This window comes from Lacerta agilis, chromosome 2 (assembly GCF_009819535.1).
Source record: "Lacerta agilis isolate rLacAgi1 chromosome 2, rLacAgi1.pri, whole genome shotgun sequence".
Lineage (NCBI taxonomy): Eukaryota > Metazoa > Chordata > Lepidosauria > Squamata > Lacertidae > Lacerta > Lacerta agilis.
This window is the reverse complement of record NC_046313.1, coordinates 103,305,769-103,331,694: the sequence shown is the minus strand read 5'-3', so window position 1 is coordinate 103,331,694 and position 25,926 is coordinate 103,305,769. Positions and strand designations below refer to the sequence as shown.

General features: G+C 48.4%; 1 protein-coding gene across 1 annotated transcript; it reads left to right on the top strand.

Moving 5' to 3' along the window:
- The first annotated feature begins 8,617 nt into the window (after window positions 1-8,617).
- ZNF692 (zinc finger protein 692) lies at window positions 8,618-24,837 on the top strand. Its single transcript, XM_033141481.1, has 10 exons — window positions 8,618-8,813; window positions 9,231-9,262; window positions 11,007-11,525; window positions 14,429-14,483; window positions 16,377-16,511; window positions 18,020-18,082; window positions 18,725-18,803; window positions 21,415-21,529; window positions 22,553-22,652; window positions 24,362-24,837. The coding sequence occupies exons 1-10, from the start codon at window positions 8,623-8,625 to the stop codon at window positions 24,678-24,680; spliced, it is 1,608 nt and encodes a 535-aa protein (XP_032997372.1). The 5' UTR covers window positions 8,618-8,622; the 3' UTR covers window positions 24,681-24,837.
- Window positions 24,838-25,926: the final 1,089 nt, after the last annotated feature.

The following is a 25,926-nucleotide window of genomic DNA, read 5'->3' as shown; positions in this document are numbered from 1 at the left end:
TTCCCCAAAAATAGACAAATAGAGGCAATTAATATTTCATCCAGCAGAGCTTTACTGCTCCCGGAGGCAAATGAGCATTATGGTCACAAATCCAATACATTCAGGTAAACGACCTCGTCCCAGTATACCTGAAGGAGCATCCCCACCCCCATCGTTCAGCCAGCACACTGAGGTCCAGCTTCAAGGGCCTTCTGGCAGTTCCCTCACTGCGAGAAGCCAAGTTACAGGGAACCAGGCAGAGGGCCTTCTCAGTAGTGGCACCCGCCCTGTGGAACGCCCTCCCACCAGATGTCAAAGAGAAAAACAACCACTGCATTTTACTTTTAGAAGACATCTGAGGGCAGCCCTGTTTAGAGAAGCTTTTAATGTTTAACAGATTGTATTTTAATATTTTGTTGGAGGCCGCCCAGGGTGGCTGGGGAGGCCAAGCCAGATGGGCGGGGTATAAATATATTATTATTATTATTATTATTATTATTATTATTATTATTATTATTATTCAGGATTGGCATTGCCCATAAGAAATCCAGTTGCAGCAGACTTAACAATAACTTATAATAAGTCTAACCTTAACGCTAAGCATACCATGTACAGAACACCACACCAGAAGGGAGAGAGATAGAAAAAGAAAGTGAAACCCAGGCTCCTTCTGGCCTTACTTTTATAGTCAGCATGACCTTGACAGAAGAGATAACAGAACCAGTTTAAGAGAGCTCCACTCAGCTTCTCTGAAGGAATAACCCAACCATCCCACATTGAGGGTGCCTGGCGTCACATGTCGTCATATGCATGATGTCATGCGCTGGGTGGAGGACATTGTAAAGCAGCCAAAATGGGATTTCACATTATGAGATTTATAACACATTTTCCTGTAATGTTTTTAAAATATCTCTAGATCCAGCCTTGGTCTCATTTCCTCATCAACCTCAGACAACATGGCCCAATGTTCAGGGATAACGGGAGCTGTGATCTGGCACCTGGAGGGCCACATCCTTTTGTCCATCCCTGCTTTAGATAAAGATGGTTGCCCCTTAAATGTCTTCTGGGGTAACCCTAAACACCTTGCTTTATTGGAGGGAAAGGAAACCACATCCAAACTAAAGACCCTGGTAGAATCCCATTTTATTATATTCCTAAGAATAAGGTGTTTCTTCTCCCAAAGGTTTTCCGGAGATGCAGGGATTCTTCTGCAGCTCAGATCCCTTATTAGTTTATTCAGGATGGAGAGTAGTTGATCCCTGTACTCACATGAGATGTCTCCTTTAAAGTGAAGAATTTCTTGGTATCTTTTGAGTAGCATCAGGACTTTTCGTTAGGTGGGTGGTTCTCTTGTTTCTTGCTTTGTAGATCTCACTTGCGCCAGCCAAAGGAGACTGGGACAAATGTCCTAACGGTGCCGTGCCACTTTGTGGACAGTTTTCACCAGATCCATAACTTGTTTCTTGCGCAGCACGCGTTTGAGTGCTTTGTGTAGTTCCCGCGAGCCGATGGTGGAGGTCCTCTGGGCTCTCTTGCTGCTCTTGGCCTGGTTAGACACAGTGTTGTAGAACCTCCTTATGAAGGAGATCATCTTCCCTTTGGCCTTGGTAGATATGGGCACCCTGTCGCGGTGCAGCTGACTCAGCACTTTAGAGATAAACTCATCGCAGGGATGCTTCACATCCTGCTTTACAGGTGCCACCACCTGGTCTACCACCTTCCGCCGCCGCTGCTTCCCTTGGCTCAGATTTGGCTTTCTCTGCTTTGGCAGGAGCTTCCTACGTGCGGCTTTCCTAGTCGTCTGTTTCATTCTCTTGGGAAGGCGGCTCCTCCTCCTCGTTGTTCTGTAAGCAGCAGCCATTGTCCTGATCGTCTCTTTTGGTTCTAGCTTCCACCTGACGGTGCTACCATTGCTCTGAGCTTGGCTGACATACACTGGTTGATGTTCAACTGAGGGGCCTGCTCTTATCCTATTGGGAGGACAATGTGCTGCCCAGGCATCCAATCAGACTCTGGCATGTCATAATGTGCATCTCTGATCCTCATCTCTCCTGCATGCCAACAGGGGAGATTGTGACTCCCCCATTTGCTCGCTGCTCAGTGGGTAGGATCGAGAGCAAATTTAAGCAGGAGTTGTTTGGCTCCTAGCATCTCCAATTGGCTGGCATGGCTGCAATGCTGCACCAGTCATTTGGTCTGTGGGGCAGCAGGGCACCAAAAGAGATGCCACTTTGGCTACTGTGTGAATCACCCGGTTGGCTGGGTAGCATGGTATGAGAAGATGCACCCGCAGATCTCCTGGCAACCACAGCATCAAAAGAGGCATGTCTTTTGATGCTGCATGAGCCAGGTAATTCCTAGCACCCGGCCAGCTGCTCCACACCTGCTTCCACTGAAGGAAAGCAAAAGTGAGGAAGCCCAGGCCAACAAGCACACATACCATCTCCCCACTTCTTCCCTGGTGGGAGTGGGGGCACCATTTTGTGGTTCACCTCAGGTGCCAAAATATTTTGGGCTGGCCCTGCCTGCAAAAGAACTTCTGCTCTTATTTCAGATTAACCAGATGAGACTGGACTTATCTTTGCAGAAGCCATGCTGGTTCTAATTAAGCAGTTTTTTCTTCTAAATGCTGGGTTATTTTATCCTTAACAATACTTTCGGCCAGTTTTCCTGTGATAGATGTTAAATACATTAAAAAGATGTTAAATACATTAAATAGCCTGTAATCTCCAGGATCCCCCACAGGCTACTTCCCAGATAAAGACGGTTACCCCTTAAATGTCTCCTGCGGTAACCCTAAACACCTTGCTTTATTGGAAGGAAAGGAAACCACATCCAAACTAAAGATCCTGGTAGAATCCCATTTTATTATATTCCTAAGAATAAGATGTTTCTTCTCCCAAAGGTCTTCCGGAGATGCAGGGATTCTTCTGCAGCTCAGAACCCTTCTTAGTTTATTCAGGATGGTGATCAACACAGTGCTCCTGTGAGATGTTGTTTTCTTTAAAGTGAAGTATTTCTCGGTATCTTTAGGGTAGCATCAGGACTTTTCATCAGGTGGGTTTTTCTCTTGCTTTGTAGGCTGGCGCATTCGTCTCTTCTCCCCCGTGGATCTCACTTGCGCCAGCCAAAGGAGACTGGGACGAACATTGCCCTATCGGCGCCGTGCCACTTTGCGGACGGATTTCACCAACTCCGCAGCTTGGTTCTTGCGCAGCACACCTTTCAGTGCTTTGTGTAGTTCCCGCGAGCCGATGGTGGAGGTCTTCTGGGCTCTCTTGCTCTTCTTGGCGTGGTCAGTCATTTTGTTATAGAACCTCCTTATGAAGGAGATCATCTTCCCTTTGGCCCTGGTCGATATGGGCACCCTGTCATGGTGCAGCTGACTCAGTACTTTAGAGATGAACTCATCGCAGGGATGCTTCACATCCTGCTTTACAGGTGCCGTCACCTGGTCTACCGCCTTCCGCCCCTGCTTCAGATTTGGCTTTCTCTGCTTTGGCAGGAGCTTCTTATGTGCGGCTTTCCGAATCGTCTGTTTCGTTTTCTTGGGAAGGCGGCTCTTCCTCCTCGTTGTTCTGTAAGCAGCTGCCATTGTTCTAATTGTCTCCTTTGGTTCTAGTTTCCACCTCAGGATGCTACCATTGCTCTGAGCTTGGCTGACATACACTGTCTGATGCTCAACTGAGGGATAGGCTCTTATCCTATTGAGTAGACAATGTGCTGCCTGGGCATCCAATCAGACTCTGGCACATCATAATGTGCATCTCTGATCCTCATCTCTCTTGTATGCCAGCAGGGGAGATTGTGACTCCCCATTTGCTCACTGCTCAGTGGGTAGGATTGAAACCAAATTTAAGCAGGTGTTGTTGGGCCCCTAACATCTCCATCTGCTGCACCAGTCGGTTGGTCTGTGGGGCAGCAGGGCACCACAAAACACGCCTCTTTGGCTGCTGCACTGCTGTACGAATCACCCGGTTGGTGGGGTAGCGTGGCACATGTCTTTAGGTCACGTTGATCCATATGAAAGTAATAAAAATCCAGCAGCGCACCAGAAGCTCCGTTCCTGCTGTGAATGAACTAGTTGTGCTCCCCTAGATCTGCCTTTGCTGTAGAGTTTGATATGAGACCTGTTTTGTTTCAGCTGCGACAGATGAAGGCATCCAGTTATGCTGCTACAGATGCACATGGCATTTCTCTCTGCGCTTCTCCCAGCAGTCATTCCTCCCCTGGTCGCTGCTGTGCCTACACAACCTGAGTGCTTGTCTGCAGGCACTGCGGTCATCTGCAAGGGATTCCCACCCGGCAGGGTTGATGCTGTCAGCCTTTATGTTACATTTGCAGACATCCAGGGGCGTCACAGGGGGGGCGGGGGCCCCTGGGCAGCGTCCCTGCTGGGGTTGACACATCAGGGGCGGCCCCGCCCACTGGGCTTTCCCCCCCTTATTTATTTATTTATTTATTTAAATTCTTTTTAGGCTGTTTTCGGCACTGCCGGGGTGGAGCCGCAGGGGCCGCCAGCGAGTCGGGGTGTCACCCCCCTCGCTGGCCGCCCCTGCGGCTCTGCCCCGGCAGCGCCGAAAATAGCCCCCACCCTCTAGCGGCTTTTCGTGCCGCTGGCTGGCTTGCAGAGCCGGGGCAAGGAGAGGGGCGGGCCAGCGAAGAGGGGTGACACCCCTCTTCGCTGACCCGCCCCTCTCCCTGCCCCACTTGCGCTCCCCCGAGGGGGCCCGGGCGGCGGCTTCGGGAGTCTCTGCGGGCTGCAGAGAATCCCGAAGCCGCAGCCTGGCACCCCTTTGTGCTACAGCAGCGGCTTCGGGACTCTCTGCAGCCCGCAGAGGCTCCCAAAGCCCCCGCCCGGTATCCCCCGGGGGCAGGGCGTCACAGCGTGTTCGTGCATCATGACGCCATGACGCACACACGCGCCGCGATGCCCCCGCCCCCACGGGTGCCTCTTGGCTTCCCGCCCTGGGCAGCCAAGGGGCTAGGAACGCCCCTGCAGACATCTGAAGAAATGTGCATGCACACGAAAGCTCATACCAAGAACAAACTTAGTTGGTCTCTAAAGTGCTACTGGAAAGAATTTTTTATTTTTTTATCTTTTTGTAACACGCAGTTAAAGTAAAGGTAACGGGACCCTGACCATTAGTTCCAGTCGTGTCCAACTCTGGGGATGCGGCGTTCATCTCGAGTTACTGGCCGAGGGAGCCGGTGTACAGCTTCCAGGTCATGTGGCCGGCATGACTAAGCCGCTTCTGGTGAACCAGAGCAGCAAACGGAAACGCTGTTTACCTTCTTGCCGGAGCGGTCCCTATTTATCTACTTGCACTTTGACATGCTTTCAAACTGGCCAACCTTCTGATCAGCAAGCCCTAGGCTCTGTGGTTTAACCCACAGTGCCACCCGCACAGTTAGGCCACAATAAATTACCTTTCTCAGAAATTTGGGAGTTCACAAAATTATGTCTATTATTTGTTTCATTAATGGGTGTCACTTCCCATAGGGCATCCTGAAGCAATCTACCATTTAAAAAAATAGGGAGAGAACAATTTTTTGTGTGTATATGTACCATTAAAAAACCAGTTACAGGTGGGTAGCCGTGTTGGTCTGCCATAGTCGAAACAAAATAGAAAATTCTTTCCAGTAGCACCTTAGAGACCAACTGAGTTTGTTCTTGGTATGAGCTTTCGTGTGCATGCACACTATTTCGTGTGTATCTGAAGAAGTGTGCATGCACACGAAAGCGCATACCAAGAACAAACTCAGTTGGTCTCTAAGGTGCTACTGGAAAGAATTAAAAAAACCAACAACACATATATAAAATCGATTCAAATCCAATGACAATTGCAGGGACCGGACTTAGGAGGATAAAAACAAAAATTGTTAAGTTAAAACCAGCATCATTTGCCAGGTGGAAAAAGACACGCGGTTGCCCACATTCAACGTCGCTCTACTCCTAAAGCCAAGCGGGCAGCCCGGCCTACGCTCATTGCTGAGTGAACTACAACTCCCATGAACCACCGGGGACGCAGCGACCCAGCGGCGAGGCCACGTGACCACGCGCCCTCCCGTTCTCCTCCTCTTCAGCTGCCATATTTCGCCGCTCTTCCTCTCGTGTGTCAGCGAAGAGTGAGGGGCGGAGGAGGAGCATTCGCCGCTCTTAAAGGGGCCACGGTGCCTCACGGTGGGCCCCCTCCCCGTCCCCTGTATCAATAGGGAGTCCTCGACTGAGCAGCGCTGCCCGCACCAACGCGGGGAGATGGACTGGACGGCGGCGGCGGCGGCGACAGAGCTCGCGCTCCGGAGCGAAGCCTGAGCGAGACGGTTGGTGGAGGAAGGAGGGGCGCGCGGGTAACGGAGAGAAAGCGGCGCTCCTCTCCCCCTTCCCCGGCCGCTGCTTGCTGGCCTCTGATTGGCCGCAGCCCGAGAGGGGCTGGCAGCTATTGGCTTGAGGGAGAGGGAGGGGCGGGACTGTGGATTCGAGGGGGAGGACCGGCAGCGTTGGCGGAGCACGAGAATGGCACGAGTTGGGGGGCGCTGGGAAGGTTCCCCCATTCACCCCATCCCGACCATTGCATCTCTGCGCTGTGTGGGCCAAAAGAGCAGACACGTTAGAACACCCAGAGGACTATAGGGGGAGGGACGTGACTCTGCAGGGGGATGGACTAGATGACTCTGGGGTGCCTTCCAATCTACCATCCTTCGATTCTGATCTTTATTATTCCAAGGGGGAGACAGTCTGTTTCTTTCAAAAAGGAAAGTACTCTTCTTTTTTCCCCTGTAACATTAAACCTCAAGATATCCATTTGTGCTTTTGCTGTTGTTTGCCTCCTTTTTCTGTTCTGTCCTTCCTTTTTTTCTTTTTTTGTTAAGGAGAGAAAAGGCCATTTCTGTACAGTAAGGATGGGCAGAGATCAGGATTTACTTCATTTTTAAAAAACTGGGACCCAAATGGTGCAAAATACTGATCCACAAGGCAGAGCTGTAGCTACCAGGTGGGGGTGGGGGGGGTCTAGCTGTTTTTTTTTTTGCCCCGGGTGAAGCCTCCAGAGGGGCGACATTGAGGATCCCAGCCTCTTTTTGTGTGTGTACACAAATGTGCATGCCAAACTGGGTCTTTGACCTGGGTGAAATAAAGCCTAGTTTCATCCCTGCCACAAGGAACTGGCACCCAAATGGTGCAAAATATTGGACTGGACAAGGAGCCAGTTGCAAAACGACAGTCCAGAGGAAGAGCCAAGTGACCCGTTGCTCACACACCAAACCTTACATTGGTTGACAAGTATACAAGTACAAATCTTTCTGAGTTGTGGCAGTTCAGGGATTCCAAAGAAAACACCACCATCTTGCAGTTGCCCTTGTTAAACAGGTGGAGGAAGTCTTGCAAGTGTTTCACAAAGGTCACCCAGTAGATTTTGACCCACCCACTGCTTCATAAGATAGAGAAGTGGCATACATTAAGTACGTAACCAGAGGTACCACTGTAGTCAAATTCCAGTATGACAGGTATTGCATCATTCCAGTAATAATTGGGTTGGGGGAATGCCAGGGGGTTTCGGATGCAATATCTAGTACATGGGTAGGCAAACTAAGGCCCGGGGGCCGGATCCGACCCAACCACCTTATAAATCCAGCCCGTGGACGATCCGGGAATCATGTTTTTACATGAGTAGAATGTGTCCTTTTATTTAAAATGAATCTCTGGGTTATTTGTGGGGCATAGGAATTTGTTCATTTTTTCCCCTTCAAAATATAGTCCTGCCCCCCACAGGGTCTGAGGGACAGTGGACTGGCCCCCTGCTGAAAAACTTTGATGCCCCCTGACCTAGTAGCAGACATGTGCATGGTAAAAGGGGTATGGTCTCCTGGGACAGTACACAAGGGAGCTTGGGTCATATGTAACCTCTGAAAGGTAGAGTTGTGGCACTTTAGAGACTGACAGCGCAAGGACAGGTCTCTGCATCCTGATGAGCTCTAAAAGCAGCTTACCCAAAACACCTTTACATTAAAATCACATTATTAAAGACTAGTGTCCAAAAGAGAATGTGGCTTCAGGAACATGCAAGGATATTTCCTGCCTTCTCCCCCAGCTGAAACCCTTTGGTGTTCCTTTTCGCGACCCCTTTGCCGACAGCAGTGCCTTCTGAGGAAGACCCTTAGGCAGGGGTCAGCAACCTAAGGCCCATGGGCCACAAGCGGCCCACAAGGGTTGCTTAACTGGCCCACGAGCCACCCCTGAACCGAGCCGCCCTCTCGGCAACTCCCTGCGCACTGCGCTAAACTGGCACAGCACAGCATGGGGACTCACTTCCGCGGTAATGGAAATCGCGTCTGCGCAGACACAGAGGCCAGAAATCATGTCTGTGCAGACGCAGACGCTGCAAATCGTGGGAGCGCGAGCTCACTCACGTGCGCGATCCAGCCCATGGAGTCATCTCCGCTGGAGTGAACCGGCCCAGGCCTTACCGACCCCTGCCCTTAGGCAAGGGAGTGGGGTGAACCAGCAGGGTTTGCTCAGCCATTGAGAGAGGAAATGAGTGTCCCCCTGTTCGCAGCAGCGTCTGCTCTCTGTAACTTGCTTGCATGGCTCAGTTGGGAGTTCCTCATGGATCACAACTCCGTTGCCTTTTTCCAGCTTGGGAGATGATGGACCACGGCCGCCAGGGCCGCCAGCGGGCCTCTGAAACTATCCGCAAGCAGAAGCGCAAGGAGCTGGATGCGCGGCGAAGCAAGTGCCGCATCCGTATCGGCAGCCACCTGGAGCAGTGGTGTCAGCTGAAGGAGCAGCTAGGCTTCTCTTTGCACTCCCAGCTGGCCAAGTACCTGCTGGACAGGTGAGGAAGCTGCTTCAGGGAGAGCTTGACTTCCATCCGCCTATTCCTTGGCCTGTTTTGCCTGTGTTCCGTTCCGTTCCAGCGGTGTTGCTTTGATAGTGCATTAATACAGCTCATGCAGCCTCACATGGGGAAGTCGATTTACATAGCTGACGTTGCATTTAAATTTAGCCTAAGATAAAATCCCTGAAGCAACGGTGCCAAGAGTCCAACTCCCATCATCCCTGCACACTAGCCATGTTGACTTATAGGGACTCCCAGCAACATCTGGAGGGCCATAGATTCCTCAGCCCTGCTCTAGCAAATGTTCCTGTTCTTACATCATCATTAATATTGAGGAAAGCAGTTGCTACGAATCAAGTGCAGACCCCTGTCTTTTGCCTGCTCACCTTCCTGCCTCTTCTCTTTCTCATTCAGGTACAGTTCACAAGGCTCAGTTCCAAAAACAGGTAAGAATCCTTGCAGGTTCTCTGTAGAAAAGGCATTTTATTAGTATTAATTAAAGTGATCTCATAATAGTCTGGCAGATAAGTACAATGTTGTTTGGGTGGGTTTTTGTTTTTTTTAACCGTTCAGCCTGTTTGCCCACTTGGACAAATGTTTCACATGGTAATTGGGGGGGGGGGCTGGCTTACCTGAGTCACTGGAAAATGAGCCAGTCGATCGTAGCAGCGTGTCACAGGACAGGCTTTCTCAAAAGCTCCAACAATCTGCGCAAACATTTACAGTATCCCATTAAAAGGGGAAGGAGTCTGATTCTGGCCAGCAAAAGCGTCACACAGTAATTTGTCATGGATATGCAATAGACGAGTATGTCTTTTAAACATGTGTATCAACTGGCTCTTAAAAAAAAGAAAGAGCAAGTTTTAGTTTTGGGGGCCTGTGATACTTCTCTGAAACTAGAGCAAGCATCAGCTTCGGGAGTAGCAGCCCTAAAGTTCCCAACAGATGGTGAAAATCAATTCTATCACTACCAGTTTGGGCCGAGGTGACACATTTTTTTCTCTTGCTACAGATGTAAAAACCTTTTACCGCCATTTACTATTGTGGTGAATTAATGGTCACTGTGTTATTTTGCCTACCTTGAAGGTTTAATGTACTTGCTGCAGGGCATTTCATGTCCATCCAATCTCAATCTTTTACATTTTTACCCTCTATACCACAAGTATATGTAATACAGGTAATTCAACTGATTATTCCCATCATATATAAAATCCCACACATAGGAAACTAACTCATTGGAGAAGGTAACAGGTTAGAGCTTTTTCTGGAGGTGTAGATCAACCCTGTAATAATTGTTAATAAAAATGCAGTATATACTTTGGCCACCACATGAGAAGAGAGACTCCCTAGAAAAGACCCTGATGTTGGGAAAGACAAGGAGAAGGGGACGACAGAGGATGAGATGGTTGGACAGTGTTCTCGAAGCGACTAGCATGAGTTTGGCCAAACTGCGGGAGGCAATGAAAGATAGGCATGCCTGGTGTGCTCTGGTCCATGGGGTCACGAAGACTGAACAACTGAACAACAACATAGCATGTAAGCTCACTGCTGCACTGTGTCAACCTTTGAGTTCATTAAATAGTTACGTAGATCAGGTTAGTCTCACACAAAATCTGCAAATTAGCAGGGGACTTACTTCTGTTTACCTTTCGACATGACATTGGGGGCTGGATGTGGCTGAACAAAAGACTTAACTTGGATTTACAAAGTTTGCCTATATTGTTTCAGTTGACCTCTTTTTTTGCAGGGTGAGGGAGGAACAAGTAAGCGACTTAGCAGCATCCAATAGCCGTGCTCTACTTTTTCTAAGCTCAGCTGTGATGCACTTCTATCCCTGAAACACCCCAGTGTCAAGCATTCTCACCACAGAAGTAAAACCCTGCACTTAGGACTATAATGTCGGGAGGCGGAATACTTGCATGCATGTGTGTGTGGGGATATTGGGACCCCACCTAAACATTAGGAAGAACTTCCTGACAGTGAGAGCTGTTCGGCAGTGGAATTTGCTACCAAGGAGTGTGGTGGAGTCTCCTTCTTTGGAGGTCTTCAAGCAGAGGCTTGACAGCCATCTGTCAGGAATGCTTTGATGGTGTTCCCTGCTTGGCAGGGGGTTGGACTGGATGGCCCTTGTGGTCTCCTCCAACTCTATGATTCTATGATTCATGCTGGTTTCACCTTCCTTCTTCCCAGGACAGGATAGCTCCAGAGTTGTTTCCGAGCCTCTTCCTCCTGATGCTCTGCAGCACCTCGTCGTCCTTTCTCACAATCACAGCCAGGAATGTGGCTTCATCCCTAACGTGAAGCCCTCGTTTCTGGAGCAGAAAGAAGTCCTAAGCAGCATGGTATGGGAGTGCCTGGCCGGTCACACCTTCTCTTGGAGCCCCCCCACCTCGCAGACGTGCCCCCCGTCCCCCTGCAAGGCAGCCTCCAGGTGTCCAGAGGAGAAAGCCGTGCGTTCCAAGCCCAGCCCCCCGCCCACCCGCGTCATCCGGCGCCGGCGTTCCCTCCGCAGGGCGGCAGCAGCCCATGCCTTTTCCTTAGCGCTCGCTTCGAACTCACCAAGCCCAGTGGACGAGGCAGAGCCATCTTCCAAAGAGGATGGGGAGGGCGGTGCGGACGGAGAGAGAACGGCATGCCTCTCTCCTGGCAGCGGAGCCGTCCTTGGCGAGGAGGCGGGATTGCTGAGCGGCCAGAACCCCGATGAGACAGGTGAGGGGGATGGCTGCTTGTAGGCTGCTGGAGTGAAGTCCTTGAACTTGAGAGCCAGTGTGGTGTAGTGGTTAAGAGTGGTAGACTTGTAATCTGGTGAACCGGGTTCGCGTCTCCGCTCCTCCACATGCAGCTGCTGGGTGACCTTGGGCTAGTCACACTTCTCTGAAGTCTCTCAGCCCCACTCAGCTCACAGAGTGTTTGTTGTAGGGGAGGAAGGGAAAGGAGAATGTTAGCCACTTTGAGACTCCTTAAGGCAGGGGTCAGCAAACTTTTTCAGCAGGGGGCCGGTCCATTGTCCCTCAGACCTTGGGGGGCGGACTATATTTTGGAAAAAAAAGTGAATGAATTCCTGTGCCCCACAAATAACCCAGAGATGCATTTTAAATAAAAGCACACGTTCTACTCATGTAAAAGCACGCTGATTCCCGGACTGTCCGCGGGCCAGATTTAGAAGGCAATTGGGCCACATCCGGCCCCCAGGCCTTAGTTTGGGGACCCCTGCCTTAAAGGGTGTGAAAGGTGGGATATCAAATCCAGACTCTTCTTCTTCTTCTTCTTGGATGGTTAGGGACTGAAGAGGCGCCACTTGGGTTAGAGCGTATAGGATGGTGTTGCGTTGGAGTGTGAGATGCAGTTGTTGGGTGCACCTGAAAGTAAAAGCAGCCTGGAAAGGGCTGGCCCAGTAAGTGAAGTACCGTACTTTTCTGTGTATAATACGTCCCCTATTTTTGGGGACTCCCATTTAAGAAAATGACCCAGAGTTGTGGAGCTTTTTTGGGGGGGGGGGGTTGACAGAGATTGACAATCGCTCGCGTCTGCAACAAGCACCTGCCTGATCGCAAACAGCAGCAGGAAACAGCAAGCAAACTTTTGCGGTAGCAGGCAGCCAATCCACAACAGTCATTGACGCAGCAACCAATCACACACCCATTTAACACAGCAGGAGCCAATACAAAGAAACCCTTGCCGCAGCCACCAATCACACACAAAATCGCCAATGACAATCTGCAGCTCGCGGCTGCAAACAATCACCCGTCACCCCTACCCACTACCCGTGTATAAGAAGCCCCCAGTTTTTAAACCTTATTTTAGAGTAAAAAAAAAAAACAAGCTCGTCTTAAACACGGAAAAGTACGGTGATAAATTCAGCTTGCTTAATAAGCAAGCACCATCATGTTACAAATTGTGGAATATGGTCTGCAAAGCATGCCTTTCAAATCCTTATGGTTAACTGAGAAATCTCCTCCGATACTGTCAAATAATCAGAAACCACAGAGAATCTGAATGAATTTTTAGCTCATTTTTTTTTGTTCTTCCTTCTCTGTGTATTTAGATTACAATCCTGCAGGTAGGATTCTGATAACTTTGTTATATGCCCCTTGGGGGCTATTTGGGGTGGGGGGGCATGCTTAAGGAATTATTATCATTACCAAGCATGCCACAGGTTTTTAAAGCAAAACAAAGAGAAGATGTAGCATCTCATTTTATTCGAAAGACACGTACCAGAAAGGATCTATTAATTAGCAATGTAGGTTTTGATAACATGTCTATGTAATTTCAGTATATGCTTTTCTAAAATGGCAATTGCTTGAATTAATTGTAATTGAGTTGGCGATGATGGTTAGAAAAGGCGATGATGGTTAGAAAACGTCTTGTACCTTATTGACACAAAAATGCAAATTGCTGGTATTGAAGAGGGGGGTTTCTTTATGGGAAAAATCATCTGCCTATGTAATAGCAGAAAGGCTCCTCTGTTCGCAAAGAACATACAGCCGTACCTTGGACGTTGAACAGAATCCGTTCCAGAAGTCTGTTTGATTTCCAAAATGTTCGGAAACCAAGGTGTGGCTTCCAATTGGCTGCAGGTAGCTTCTGCAGCCAACCGGAAGCCGTGTCGGACGTTCGGGTTCCAAAGAACGTTTGCAAACCAGAACAGTCACTTCCGGGTTTGCGGCGTTCGGGAGCCAAAGCATTTGAGTTGCAAGGCATTCGTCAACCAAGATACGACTGTAATTTTGAACTGTTCCTGGTTTATACTGTGGTTTCAGTGGGGTCTTTTATATCATGTTCATTCTTCATCGCTGACTGGACACCCCCTAATTTCCCAGGTTACAAACATGGGCGTACCCAGGGGGGCAGGGGGGCAGCTGCCCCCCCCTAGAAGCAAAAAAAATATTAAATGGTTATCAGCAGCCTAAAAGGAAAAAAAGCTCAAGACTGGTCTTTCTCCCCCTCCCAAAATCTCAATAACAATTGAGCTCTTCCGCTCTTGCCGAGGCAGTTGGCCACTGTGTGTGTGTGTGTGTGTTGCGCCGGCTGTTTCCCCCTCCCTCATGCCGACAAAGAGCTGGCTTGCCTATCGGAGACCAGATCCTAGCCTGCACTCTGCTTGGTCAAATGGGGATGCAGGTTGAGATTTGGGCAGTGTCAGGGGGCGAATTCATCGCTGCCGGGATTCATCATTGCAAGGGAGCTTGGCAAACTGAGTTCCCTTGCATGGTGAGTAGTTCCTTTGTGAGGACTGAGGATCCTGGGAAACTGAGTTTTTCAGCCATTTGGGTCTTTCTGTTTGGAGGGGGGTAAAGTTTTTCTGTTTTTTGAAGCTGTTTTTGTTTTTGAACCTGAACGACCATGGCTCCCCCCCCCCCCAGTTTTGATCCTGGGTACGCCCCTGGTTACAAAGCATGCAGTTCTGCTGATTTCACTGCACAAGGCCGCAGTTTCAATCTCTAGCATCTCCAGCTAGGCTGGGACAAATCCACTGCCCCAAACCCTAGAGAACTAGAGGACCTAGATGGCCCAACGGCCTGGCTGAGTATCAGGCAGCTTCCTGTGTTCCTATGTAGGCACATTCTGTGGCTGTGTCACCCAGTTCTGACTGTGAATGTTTCCTCTTGCAGCGACTCCCTCCGAAGAGATTCCAGCTGCTGCCACGGAAGTCACAGAACCTGAAAGGTCAGTTTCCATGCTGCCTTGGCTGCCTAGATACAAGAGGCAGTTTACGACTTTAAAATAATAAAGCAAACAAATGGTGCAAAACGCAGACCAGCAGAGTTTCTGCAGGTTGACCGATGGACTTCTCGGGAGCACATGGCATGAACTCCCTGGCCTGGATTCTTCACTTCTGCCTTCTCTCAGGGCACCCTTGAGTGAGAATGTCAACGTGAATCTCCACTCACCCCTTTTCTGGCAGGACAGATGACTGAGCTCGGGAATAATAATAATAATAATAATAATAATAATAATAATAATAATAATAATAATAATTTATTATTATTTGTACCCCGCCCATCTGGCTGGGTTTCTCCAGCCACTCTGGGTGGCTTCCAACAGATATTAGGATACATTAAAATGTCACAAATCAAAAACTTCCCTGATGTCTTCTGAATGTAAGGTAGTTGTTTATCTCTTTGACATCTGGTGGGAGGGCGTTCCACAGGGCGGGCGCCACTACCAAGAAGGCCCTCTGCCTGGTTCCCTGTAGCTTTGCTTCTCACAGGGAGGGAACTGCCAGAAGGTCCTCGGTGCTGGACCTCAGTGTCCAGGCAGAACGATGGGGGTGGAGATGCTCCTTCAGGTATACAGGACCGAGGCCGTTTAGGGCTTTAAAGGTCAGCACCAACACTTTGAATTGTGCTCGGAAACGTACTGGGAGCCAATGTAGATCTCTCAGGACCGGTGTTATGTCGTTCCGGCGGCCACTCCCAGTCACCAGTCTAGCTGCCACATTCTGGGTTAATTGCAGTTTCTGGGCACCTTCAAAGGTAGCCCCACATAGAGCGCATTGCAGTAGTCCAAGCGGGAGATAACTAGAGCATGCACCACTCTGGCAAGACAGTCTGCGGGCAGGTAGGGTCTCAGCCTGCGTACCAGATGGAGCTGGTAGACAGCCACCCTGGACACAGAATTAACCTGCACCTCCATGGACAGCTGTGAGTCCAAAATGACTCCCAGGCTGCGCACCTGGTCCTTCAGGGGCACAGTTATCCCATTCAGGACCAGGGAGTCCCCCACACCCATCCGCCCCCTGTCTTGTCAGGATTCAACCTCAATCTCTTAGCCACCATCCATCCTCCAACTGCCTCCAGACACTCACACAGGACCTTCACCGCCTTCACTGGTTCTGATTTAAATGAGAGATAGAGCTGGGTGTCATCCTCATGCTGATGAACACCCAGCCCAAACCCCCTGATGATCTCTCCCAGCGGCTTCATATAGATATTAAAAAGCATGGGGGAGAAGACGGAGCCCTGAGGCACCCCACAAGTGAGAGCCCAGGGGTCTGAACACTCATCCCCCACCAACACTTTCTGGACACGGCCCCGGAGAAAGGAGCGGAACCACTGTATAACAGGGAAGAATCGGGCTTTCCTGTTTTACAGCAGAGGCTGGGTACAAGGGTCAGCTAAATAGTGATTGTGGCATTCACAAAATTGCTACCGGTATGCTTCCCAGTCACCCATTGGTGATATGTATACCCGGTATGTTGATGAACCATATATCTATTGATACATTTTTTAAAAGCATTTCTTGTCCTTTGTTGTTGTTGTTGTTTGCGTAGGGTCTGTTGGCTTCTGCTCTAGGTAATGGAGTTGAGGGCCCTTCAGAAGCCTTGTCTCCAAGGCACTTTGAAGTTGTCCCCCTCCACACCAACCTTGATAACACATTCATGGAAAAAGACTGTGCAGGCATCTCTCAGTAAGCTTAGCAGTTGCAGGAAACTCTCCTGCCTTTGATGTTGGGAAGGGCTGAGCTGTATGAAACGATGCCCCTTTCTACGTTGAAGGATCTTTGCGCCCTGCACCCTCTCCTTTAGTTTTTATTTTAATTATTTTATATTCTCTGCAGCACTTTGCCTCCACCAGAGGAGACGCCAGAGTCCGTGCCTGACCAACCAGAGCAGGAAGATGACGAAAGAGAGGAAGACAATCTGGCATATACAGATGACCTGCAAGATGAGAATTATCACCCTTCCCTGGACAGGTAAATGGGCTTTGCAGGGCATTACCACCAGTTAAGGATTGTGCAAGCATTTCTAGTTTAACGCTGCTGTTCTTGTTATTATAACGACTTTTCTATCCCATCTTTTCCTCCAAGGAGCTCAAAGCAGCTTCCACTCTCCATTTTAAAACTCACAACAACCATGTGAGGTACATTAAGCTGAGAGTCTGTGAAGGGCCCAGTTGAGCTGGGATTCCAGCTCTGGTCCTAGTCTAGCACTGTTAAACTCCACACCTGATTAGCTGTTGTGGAGTGTCACCCATCCTATACATGTGAAACTCGAAAAATTAGAATATCGTGGAAAGGTTCATTTCTTTCAGTAATTCAACTTAAAAGGTGAAACGAATATATGAGATAGACTCATGACATGCAAAGCGAGATATGTCAAGCCTTTATTTGTTATAATTGTGATGATTATGGCGTACAGCTGATGAGAACCCCAAATTAACAATTTCAACTTTGGGGTTTTCATCAGCTGTACGCGCCATAATCATCACAATTATAACAAATAAAGGCTTGACATATCTTGCTTTGCCTGTCATGAGTCTATCTCATATATTAAACTCCAGTAGCTAATGAAAACAATTGCTTCCATAAATGGACTTTTCCATAATATTCTAATTTTTCGAGTTTCACCTGTAGAATCCAGTAGTTTTGCATCCTGTCAAGTTAGTTTGGTTCCTGGGTGGCCAGAGCAGCTGTTTAGGGCTCAAATACTTAGCAGACAAGCTTTTGCCCCTTCAGGGCCGGATTTAGGTTTGATGAGGCCCTAAGCTACTGAAGGTAATGGGGCCCTTTATATGTCCAGCTGTCCTTTGTCAACAACAAATTGTCGCTGGTTTTTTGTGTTGAATATATGCTATATGGTAATTTATGGGCCTAATAGGTATCTAAAGCCATTTGCCCATGTTGCCATGCAACCAGTCCATGCAGAATGTTGTTGTTGTTTAGTCATTTAGTCATGTCCGACTCTTCGTGACCCCATGGACCAGAGCATGCCAGGCACTCCTGTCTTCCACTGCCTCTCGCAGTTTGGTCAGACTCATATTGGTAGCTTTGAATGCAGAATACATATGCAGAATGTAGGCACCCTATATATAGAAATGAGCAAGCCAGTGGTATTTTAGGGAGCAGGCGGGGCCCATTACTTACATCATAGGAGCCTACACAACACAAAAAACTGTTGTTGTATGTAGGTTTTATTTTATTTGTCTTTTATCTTATATTTTGGAAATGTACATCCAGGTTTTTTTCCTTTAAATTTTTTTGGGGCCCCCAAGAGAGTGGAGCCCTAAGCTATCGCTTGTTTAGTTTATATGTAAATCCGGCACTATGCCCCTTCCATTTTCCCACCACTTTTCAAGATGGCTGCTTCCCTCATCTTTGCCACAGCGGCTGCCTGAAGAACCTTATGGGGAAGGGTCATTTTTGTTGTTACACGGAAGACCCTTTTGTTGCTACGCTTACGAAGCTTATTTCTTCCTGTACAGTTGCAAGAAGCGGGCACAGCCTGGTGATGAGGATGTGGCCCAGATTGGTCCAAAGAGAATCAGGTGGGTGCTGGTCCATTGGCTTTTTGAGCCCAAAGAGCACGCTGTTAACCTCCCCAGGAGTGGGCCATAGCGTAGGGACCATGGAAGGAGGCCTCTAATTCATGCTTAGATTAAGGCGGTCATGCTAGACAAATGGACTGATCTGTTGAATCTCTATTATTTGTCCATGGCCAGATATTCCATGAAGCCACCGATCTGGTGATGCTTGAACAATTGGCCCGCTGTCAACTTAGCACAGACGCCTTTAAAAGCACCTTTAAATAGTGCCTTTTGTTTTTTTGTTTTTTTTAACAGCTCTAGAAGGGAGGAAGGGGAATTCCGTTGCACCTACTAAATCCCACCCACAGTTCTCCTTAAAAAACCAGCCTAAGTATAACAGCTGCTTGAATATATTTATGCTGTTCTGAGAAAGTTGACGCTTTAAAAATACTTGGCCAAGTATTTGACATCTGACCATACCGTTTTTGAGTAATCCTATGCTCGATGCTTAGCATAAGAACGTAGGAAGCTGCCTTATGCCGAATCAGGCCATATGTCCATCTAGCTCAGTATTGTCTACACTGACTGGCAGCAGTTCTTCGGGGTTTAAGAACAGGGAACCTGGAGATGGCAGGGATTGAACCTGAGTTTCCTCTTGCGCAGGAAGGCAGCCAAGCGAGAGATCCTCCTCTGCGACTACGATGGCTGTGGGAAGATCTTCTCCAACCGCCAATATTTGAATGTAAGTGATGGATCAGTGGCAGGAAGCACTTCCCCACGCACAAGGGCAGAGAGGGGACACGGAGCACTTGGCAATGGTCGAATCCTGAGGAAACATGAATTGGTCAGCCAGGACTATTTGACTGCCTCGGGAGGTGATAAGGTCTCCTTTGCAGGAGGCAGTTGAACAAAAGCCTGTTAGAGATATGTTCCCTGCACTGAGCAAGGGGTTGTATTAGATTACCTCCACGGTACCTTGCAGCTCTAAAATTCTGTAATTTTAGGAGATCCGCTTTGGTGGGGAACATACTGTATGACCACTAGCATAGCAGCAGCAGAAAAGGCTGCCATACTGATAGCTGATTAGAGAGGATTAGACAGGTTTAGTGCGGCCTACTGGTCCAGCAGTTGAGCACCAAAGGTAAACAAACAAAAACGAAGGTAAAGGATCCCTGGATGGTTAAGTCCAGTCAAAGGCAACTATGGGGTTGCGGCGCTCATCTCACTTTCAGGTCGAGGCAGCTGGTGTTTGTCCACAGGCAGCTTCCCAGGTCATGTGACCAGCATGACTAAACCACTTCTGGTGCAATGGAACACCATGACGGAAGCCAGAGCGCACGGAAACGCTGTTTACCTTCCCACCACAGTGGTACCTATTTATCTACTTGCACTGGCATGCTTCCAAAATGCTAGGTTGGCAGGAGCTGGGACAGAGCAACGGGAGCTCACCCCGTCGCGGGGATTCGAACCACCAACCTTCCAATTGGCAAGCCCAAGAGGCTCAGTGGTTTAGACCACAGCGCCACCCGCGCCCCTTTAGTTGAGGACCAGCATATTGTCCACACAAACTCTTATGTTCTGAACCGCAGACCCAAAGGAGAGCCTGAGCAAGTGGTTTGAGGCAGTGAGGCCAAAGGAGGATGTCAAAAATGCCAGAGTGACCAGCCTTAGCACTTTATTAAAGAAAGGTATCAACTTACAACACAGTGTGAAGAACCTCACTGCCTTTACAGTGGCGGGACAGACGCCACCACAGTGAGAGGTCGCCAGGGCTTGTCTGCAAAGTTCTAATATGTTAAGCGTATGTCGGCTTGTCCAGAACCTCCCATCGATCCACCTGACCCATGAGGGCATATAGGTGGCAACTGTCCGAGGCTTACAGATAGCTCCCCTCTCTAGGCTGAGAGCCCAGTATCCCAGGGCCCACAGATGAGTATAGCATCAAAGCAAGCCAGGTACCATATCTCAAAACAAGTGAATATCAACATGTTGTTGTTGTTGTTCAGTCGTTCAGTCGTGTCCGACTCTTCGTGACCCCATGGACCAGAGCACGCCAGGCACGCCTATCCTTCACTGCCTCCCGCAGTTTGGCCAAACTCATGTTAGTAGCTTCAAGAACACTGTCCAACCATCTCATCCTCTGTCGTCCCCTTCTCCTTGTGCCTTCCATCTTTCCCAACATCAGGGTCTTTTCCAGGGAGTCTTCTCTTCTCATGAGGTGGCCAAAGTACTGGAGCCTCAACTTCAGGATCTGTCCTTCTAGTGAGCACTCGGGGCTGATTTCTTTAAGAATGGATAGGTTTGCTCTTCTTGCAGTCCATGGGACTCTCAAGAGTCTCCTCCAGCACCATAATTCAAAAGCATCAATTCTTCGGCGATCAGCCTTCTTTATGGTCCAGCTCTCACTTCCGTACATTACTACTGGGCAAACCATAGCTTTAACTATACGGACCTTTGTCGGCAAGGTGATGTCTTTGCTTTTTAAGATGCTGTCTAGGTTTGTCATTGCTTTTCTCCCAAGAAGCAGGCGTCTTCTAATTTCGTGACTGCTGTCACCATCTGCAGTGATCGTGGAACCCAAAAAAGTGAAATCTCTCACTGCTTCCATTTCTTCCCCTTCTATTTGCCAGGAGGTGATGGGACCAGTGGCCATGATCTTAGTTTTTTTGATGTTGAGCTTCAGACCATATGTTGAGCTCTTTCACCCTCATTAAAAGGTTCTTTAATTCCTCCTCACTTTCTGCCATCAAGGTAGTGTCATCAGCATATCTGAGGTTGTTGATATTTTTTCCGGCAATCTTAATTCCAGTTTGGGATTCATCCAGTCCAGCCTTTCGCATGATGAATATCAACATATAGGTGCTCATTCTTGCACCAAATAATTGTAGGGTTATCTTGACGGTCAAGATGGCGTTTGCAGGATTTCTGGAACATCTCACTTTTGCTTCAACACACTCTGTCCCTACTTTACTGCAGAAAATTTCCATGGGAGCCCCATCCCTTCAAGGATTTCATGCCCTAGCAAGATGGGCAGAAGGAACACTGGAGGCTTGTTCATTGGGCATGGTCCTTCATGCCCTCCTCATAGGCATCTGTTTGGGACCTTAGATGCTGGAGGTGGTGGGCATGCAAAGCTCCCTGGGGCAGCATACCTACCACAGGAAAGCCCTGCCTTGCTTCATCAAAGCCATGTAAAATGACAGCGGACGGGCACATTTCTGAGACTGCAATTTGTCGTGCAATTATGTGATGTATTTTACCTGTTCGGGAAGATTGCTCTGTTTTTGTAAAGCAGTTTTGTTGCAGAAGGCAGAGTCTTTGTTCCGCTTTGACTTATTTTTCTGCCCCCTCAGCACCACAAGAAATACCAGCACGTTCACCAAAAAACGTTCACCTGCTCTGACCCCAGCTGCGGCAAGTCCTTCAACTTCAAGAAGCACCTTAAGGAGCACGAGAAACTGCACAGCGGTGAGGATTGTTTGTAGGATCCCACCTGGTTAGGATCCCTACCAGCCTGGCTCTTGAAGTGCTTTTAACTTGCCTTCGGCGAACACTTTAGTGCCCCCTTATTCCATCCGGGAGATGATGTGGAGAGCAGCTAGCCTGTTGGGACATAGATTGGTCCTGAACGGGTTCACGTCCCTGCTCCCAGAAGGGAGCAAATTATATAGAAGCACATACTATGGGGATGTATGTTTGGGCAGGCCCCACAGCTATTATTTAAGGTCGGTTTCATTTCTGGGAATTGAGTTAGTCTTCAGAATTATCAAGAGGATTTAAGACTGGCAGTGTGAGACTCACAGAAACATGGCAACATGGCATGCAGGATCAGAAAACATTGCCCTCTGCACAATTATTCACTTCATCCTCCAAAGAAAGATGGTGTGAAATTATATATAGATATAGATATAAATAAGATAGTTTATCCTTCCAGATTCGAACTGTAAGTCCTTCGATAACCATAGAGGTTTGCAAAATCCACTTTTGTTGTTTTGCTAGGTATAGATGTATATTGAAAGATACTACAAAATATTTTCAGAGGTTTGGTCTCCATTGAACTGCTTTGATTTGGGATTTGGTGTGTATGTGAGCATTTTTGTTATTTGGATCTTAACTCTTCTTCCATTAACGGAACAGTGTTCACATTCACAAAACAATGCTATCCTGCCTTTGTGTTCCTCCTGCGCTTGCCCCCCCCCCAAAACCCAAATCTGTTCTTGGGGTTTGGGGGATCCTTGGGATTGATGTGGGATCTGGTGCCCAACAAATGAAGGGGAAAGTTGGCAGAAATCATCTCCTCCATCACATGAAATTTTTTTTTTGGGGGGGGGGGACTTAGGATGCCTGCCAATATGTGTAACAGGGTTTTGTATGCATACACTGTAGTGGCTAAAAGATTAATATTTGGAAAACTATTAGACACTCACTGCAATATAAGCTTGTTATCTTGGGCCCAGAATAGCCAGCGACCTACTTTTTTCTTCCCTGCAGATAAAAGGGACTACATCTGTGAGTTCTGCGCCCGCTCCTTCCGAACGAGCAGCAATTTGATCATCCACCGGCGAATCCACACTGGAGAAAAACCCTTACAGTAAGGACTTCTGCTACACGTTCCATCCTCAGCAATGACACAGCAATGCCAGAAGAGTCGTGCTGGATCAGGCCAACGGCTCAGCTATCCCAGGGCCCCCCTTGCTTTTCGTGGTGGTGGCCCAGGCAGATACCTCTCTCTTGTCAGTTCAAAGTTTAACTATCTGTCAAGTTCTAGTTTTATGATAGGGAGGGAAACTGCAGAGGGTGATTGATGCATGTTGAGGAAAACATGGGGAAATCATCTCTTCCCCCAGCACTGCTGCTCCAACAAAAACTGGAGCCCCATGAAGGTGCTTCAAAGTACAGTAAGCCTACAGCATCTATTTAACTTGTGCACATTCAGCTTTAAGTGAGTGGCAATTATTTTAAAAAAATTAAAAGGTTTGGTGTTCCAGGAAAAATGACGTTAGCAATCCCACGTGCTGCCACTAAACCCAATAGGTTTTGGCTGTACGCAGCAGGAGAAAACGCTTCTCTTCAACCAGGCGTTTGGCTGGTTAACATTTTGTGGCCTTTTAAATGTGTCTGTGGGACTGGGAGTTATTGGTTTGCTTTTGTTTTTTATCATGTACTTTGTGTTTTCATTTTGTATTTGTAAGTTGCGAACATGCCGTGCTCTTCCGACGAAGGGCGGTGTACTAATTTAATTAATTTAACAACAACAATAACAATACTTGATTTTTGTTCTAGGCACCATCCCCTGGAACGTAACCCCCGGGACTATTGTATTGTACTACTGATAATAAGAACAATTAGTAATTCTTTTTCTTCTTTGGCGATCACTCGTAGCCGAGTAAGATTGACTTCCATAAACACGGTTTTAACAACGAGTCCGTAAGTGACTGTGGAGGCCAGTTCTGGATCCACACGTCCTTCCACAGTGGGGACATTGGTTACCGGGCGGGAGTTGATCACGATGTGGATTTGCCAAGCGTGCCTTCCTCTTAGCATGTTTCTCCTTGCGTCCTGAGTCCGAGTGTCTTCAAAGCCCTTTTGGTAAAGGCTGCTCTCCAAGTGGAGCGCTCACAGGCGAGTGTTTCCCAATTGATTTTTTTTTTAAAAAAATTGCATTGAGACAGTCTTTAAAACCTCTTTTGTTAGCCACCAGCATTACGCTTTCCATTTTTAAGTTCGGAATAGAGTAGTTGCTTTAGAAGACGATAAATTCACCAGCAGCTCCCAGGGTAGGTCGCAGCAAATTAAAATTCAATATTAAGAACAGTTAAAACAATACATAGGAATACATATCCCCTAGTACAGGCATGTCCAACAGATAGATCGTGATCTACCGGTAGATCACTGGGCGTCTGTGGTAGATCACCAGTAGATCAGTGGCTCCCCCCAAAGAAGCTAAAAAACTTTGGCTCCCCTAAAAAAAAGCTCAACATCTTTGCCCTGCACCCCTAAAATGACCTGAACCACCAAAAACAGGGCTTTCCTTCCTAAAAAAACCTCAATGTCGCTTTCCTCTTCCCTAAAGAAGCTCAACAACTTTTACGTGAACCCCCCAAAACAGGGCTTTCCTTCCTTAAAAAAAGCTCAACAAAAAGGGGGTAGATCACTGCCAGTTTTTAACTCTGTGAGTAGATCGCAGTCTCTTGGAAGTTGGCCACCCCTGCCCTAGTATATGGGGATGGAGCTGTCCAGTCATGAGTTCCCTGGACCCCCTCATGCATCAACACCCCTTTTCTTTTATATTTGATGCAGGTGTGAGATCTGTGGGTTCACCTGCCGCCAGAAGGCCTCCCTCAACTGGCACATGAAGAAGCATGACGCAGACTCCTTCTACCAGTTCTCCTGCGACCTCTGCGGGAAGAAGTTTGAGAAGAAAGACAACGTCACCGCGCACAAGAGCAAGAGTCACCCTGAGGTGGCCGCCGGGCCTCCGCAGCCTGTGCAGGAACCCCCGGCTCTGAGCCACCCGCTTGCTATGGAGCCGTTGGGAAACCCCGTCCAGAGCCAGCCTGGCAACCCACAGAGGAGGACCGAGGAGTCCGCCCTCATCATCGCAGTCACTATCGAGTAATTGGGCCGTGCCAATCGAGAAGCAAAAGGGCGGAGAGGATTCCTGGCAAATCCTGTCGGCGACAGAAATGGACTCCGGCGTTTGGTTCGCAGTCACAGAAGGATGCAAGACTGAGACCCCAGGAAGGGGTCTGGAAAGCCCCGACCCCAGGAAGCAATGTCTTCTAGCCAGCTGCATCCCTTCAGCGCAGCCGCTTTTGGACTCGGTGTCTGCAACACGAACGGCCCAGGGCTCGGCCTTGCCTAGTGGCAGGATGATGAAGAGTACAGTATTAGGAAGGCCTTGAAAGTCATAAGTTTGTGGTGATTCGATCCCGGACCCCAAGTATGGGAGGGACTAAGGAGGCCCAGGCAGCTGGTAGGGGAGGCATAAACATACCTCTTTGACTCTCACCTCACACGGATAACAGCTCTGGATTTAGCTCATGTGGATTAATGACAATGGAAGACGTGCAGTGCCCTGTTGTTGTTCTTGAATCCTTTGCCTTTGGGAAGCTTAAAGGATGCCGCTGCCTCGCATGGCTACGGGATCAAGCCAAGGACCTGGAATATGCAAAGTGTCGCCTCAGCTACAAAACTGTGATCAGAACTGGATATACACTCTGGAACCTGTATATGCAAATCTTCGCTTATTTTACATAATTGCGTTACGCTGGCCTTGGAGGTGGACTGACATGTTACGCAGAGATGACAAAGACCTGGGCAGAGCACTTCATTCCCAACCCCTGGCCACTGGAAATTGTTTACCTTGGCTTGGGAGATTCACCAGGCATTTCCCACAGACTCAACCCTTAAAGTGGGTGCAGGGGGTGGGTGGAGAGAAGCACATTTCTTGACAGCCATCTGTCAGGAATGCTTTGATGGTGTTTCCTGCTTGGCAAGGGGTTGGACTGGACGGCCCTTGTGGTCTCTTCCAACTCTATGATTCTATGATTCTACATTTCTAGTTCTTATGGATGCATAAAGAGAGGGTTTGAGGTGGGGATCAGGGTATTTTTAATTCTCAGGAAACTAAATTCTGCAGCCAGTCCCAACACCCTTCATTTTTTCCTGTGCTTGTGCATTGTTATTTAATACACACAGTTCTGGCTATCTTCCATTCCTGCCTAGCTTGCACAGATTTTACGTTGTTACATGGGCTATTGAGAAACTGGTAGCTTTCTCTCCTTTGGCTTCCCACAGCCAGTTAAGACTTTTCAGCCATCCGGCTTGAGCCTGCAGTTTTGTACCTTATCATCTCAGTAGGT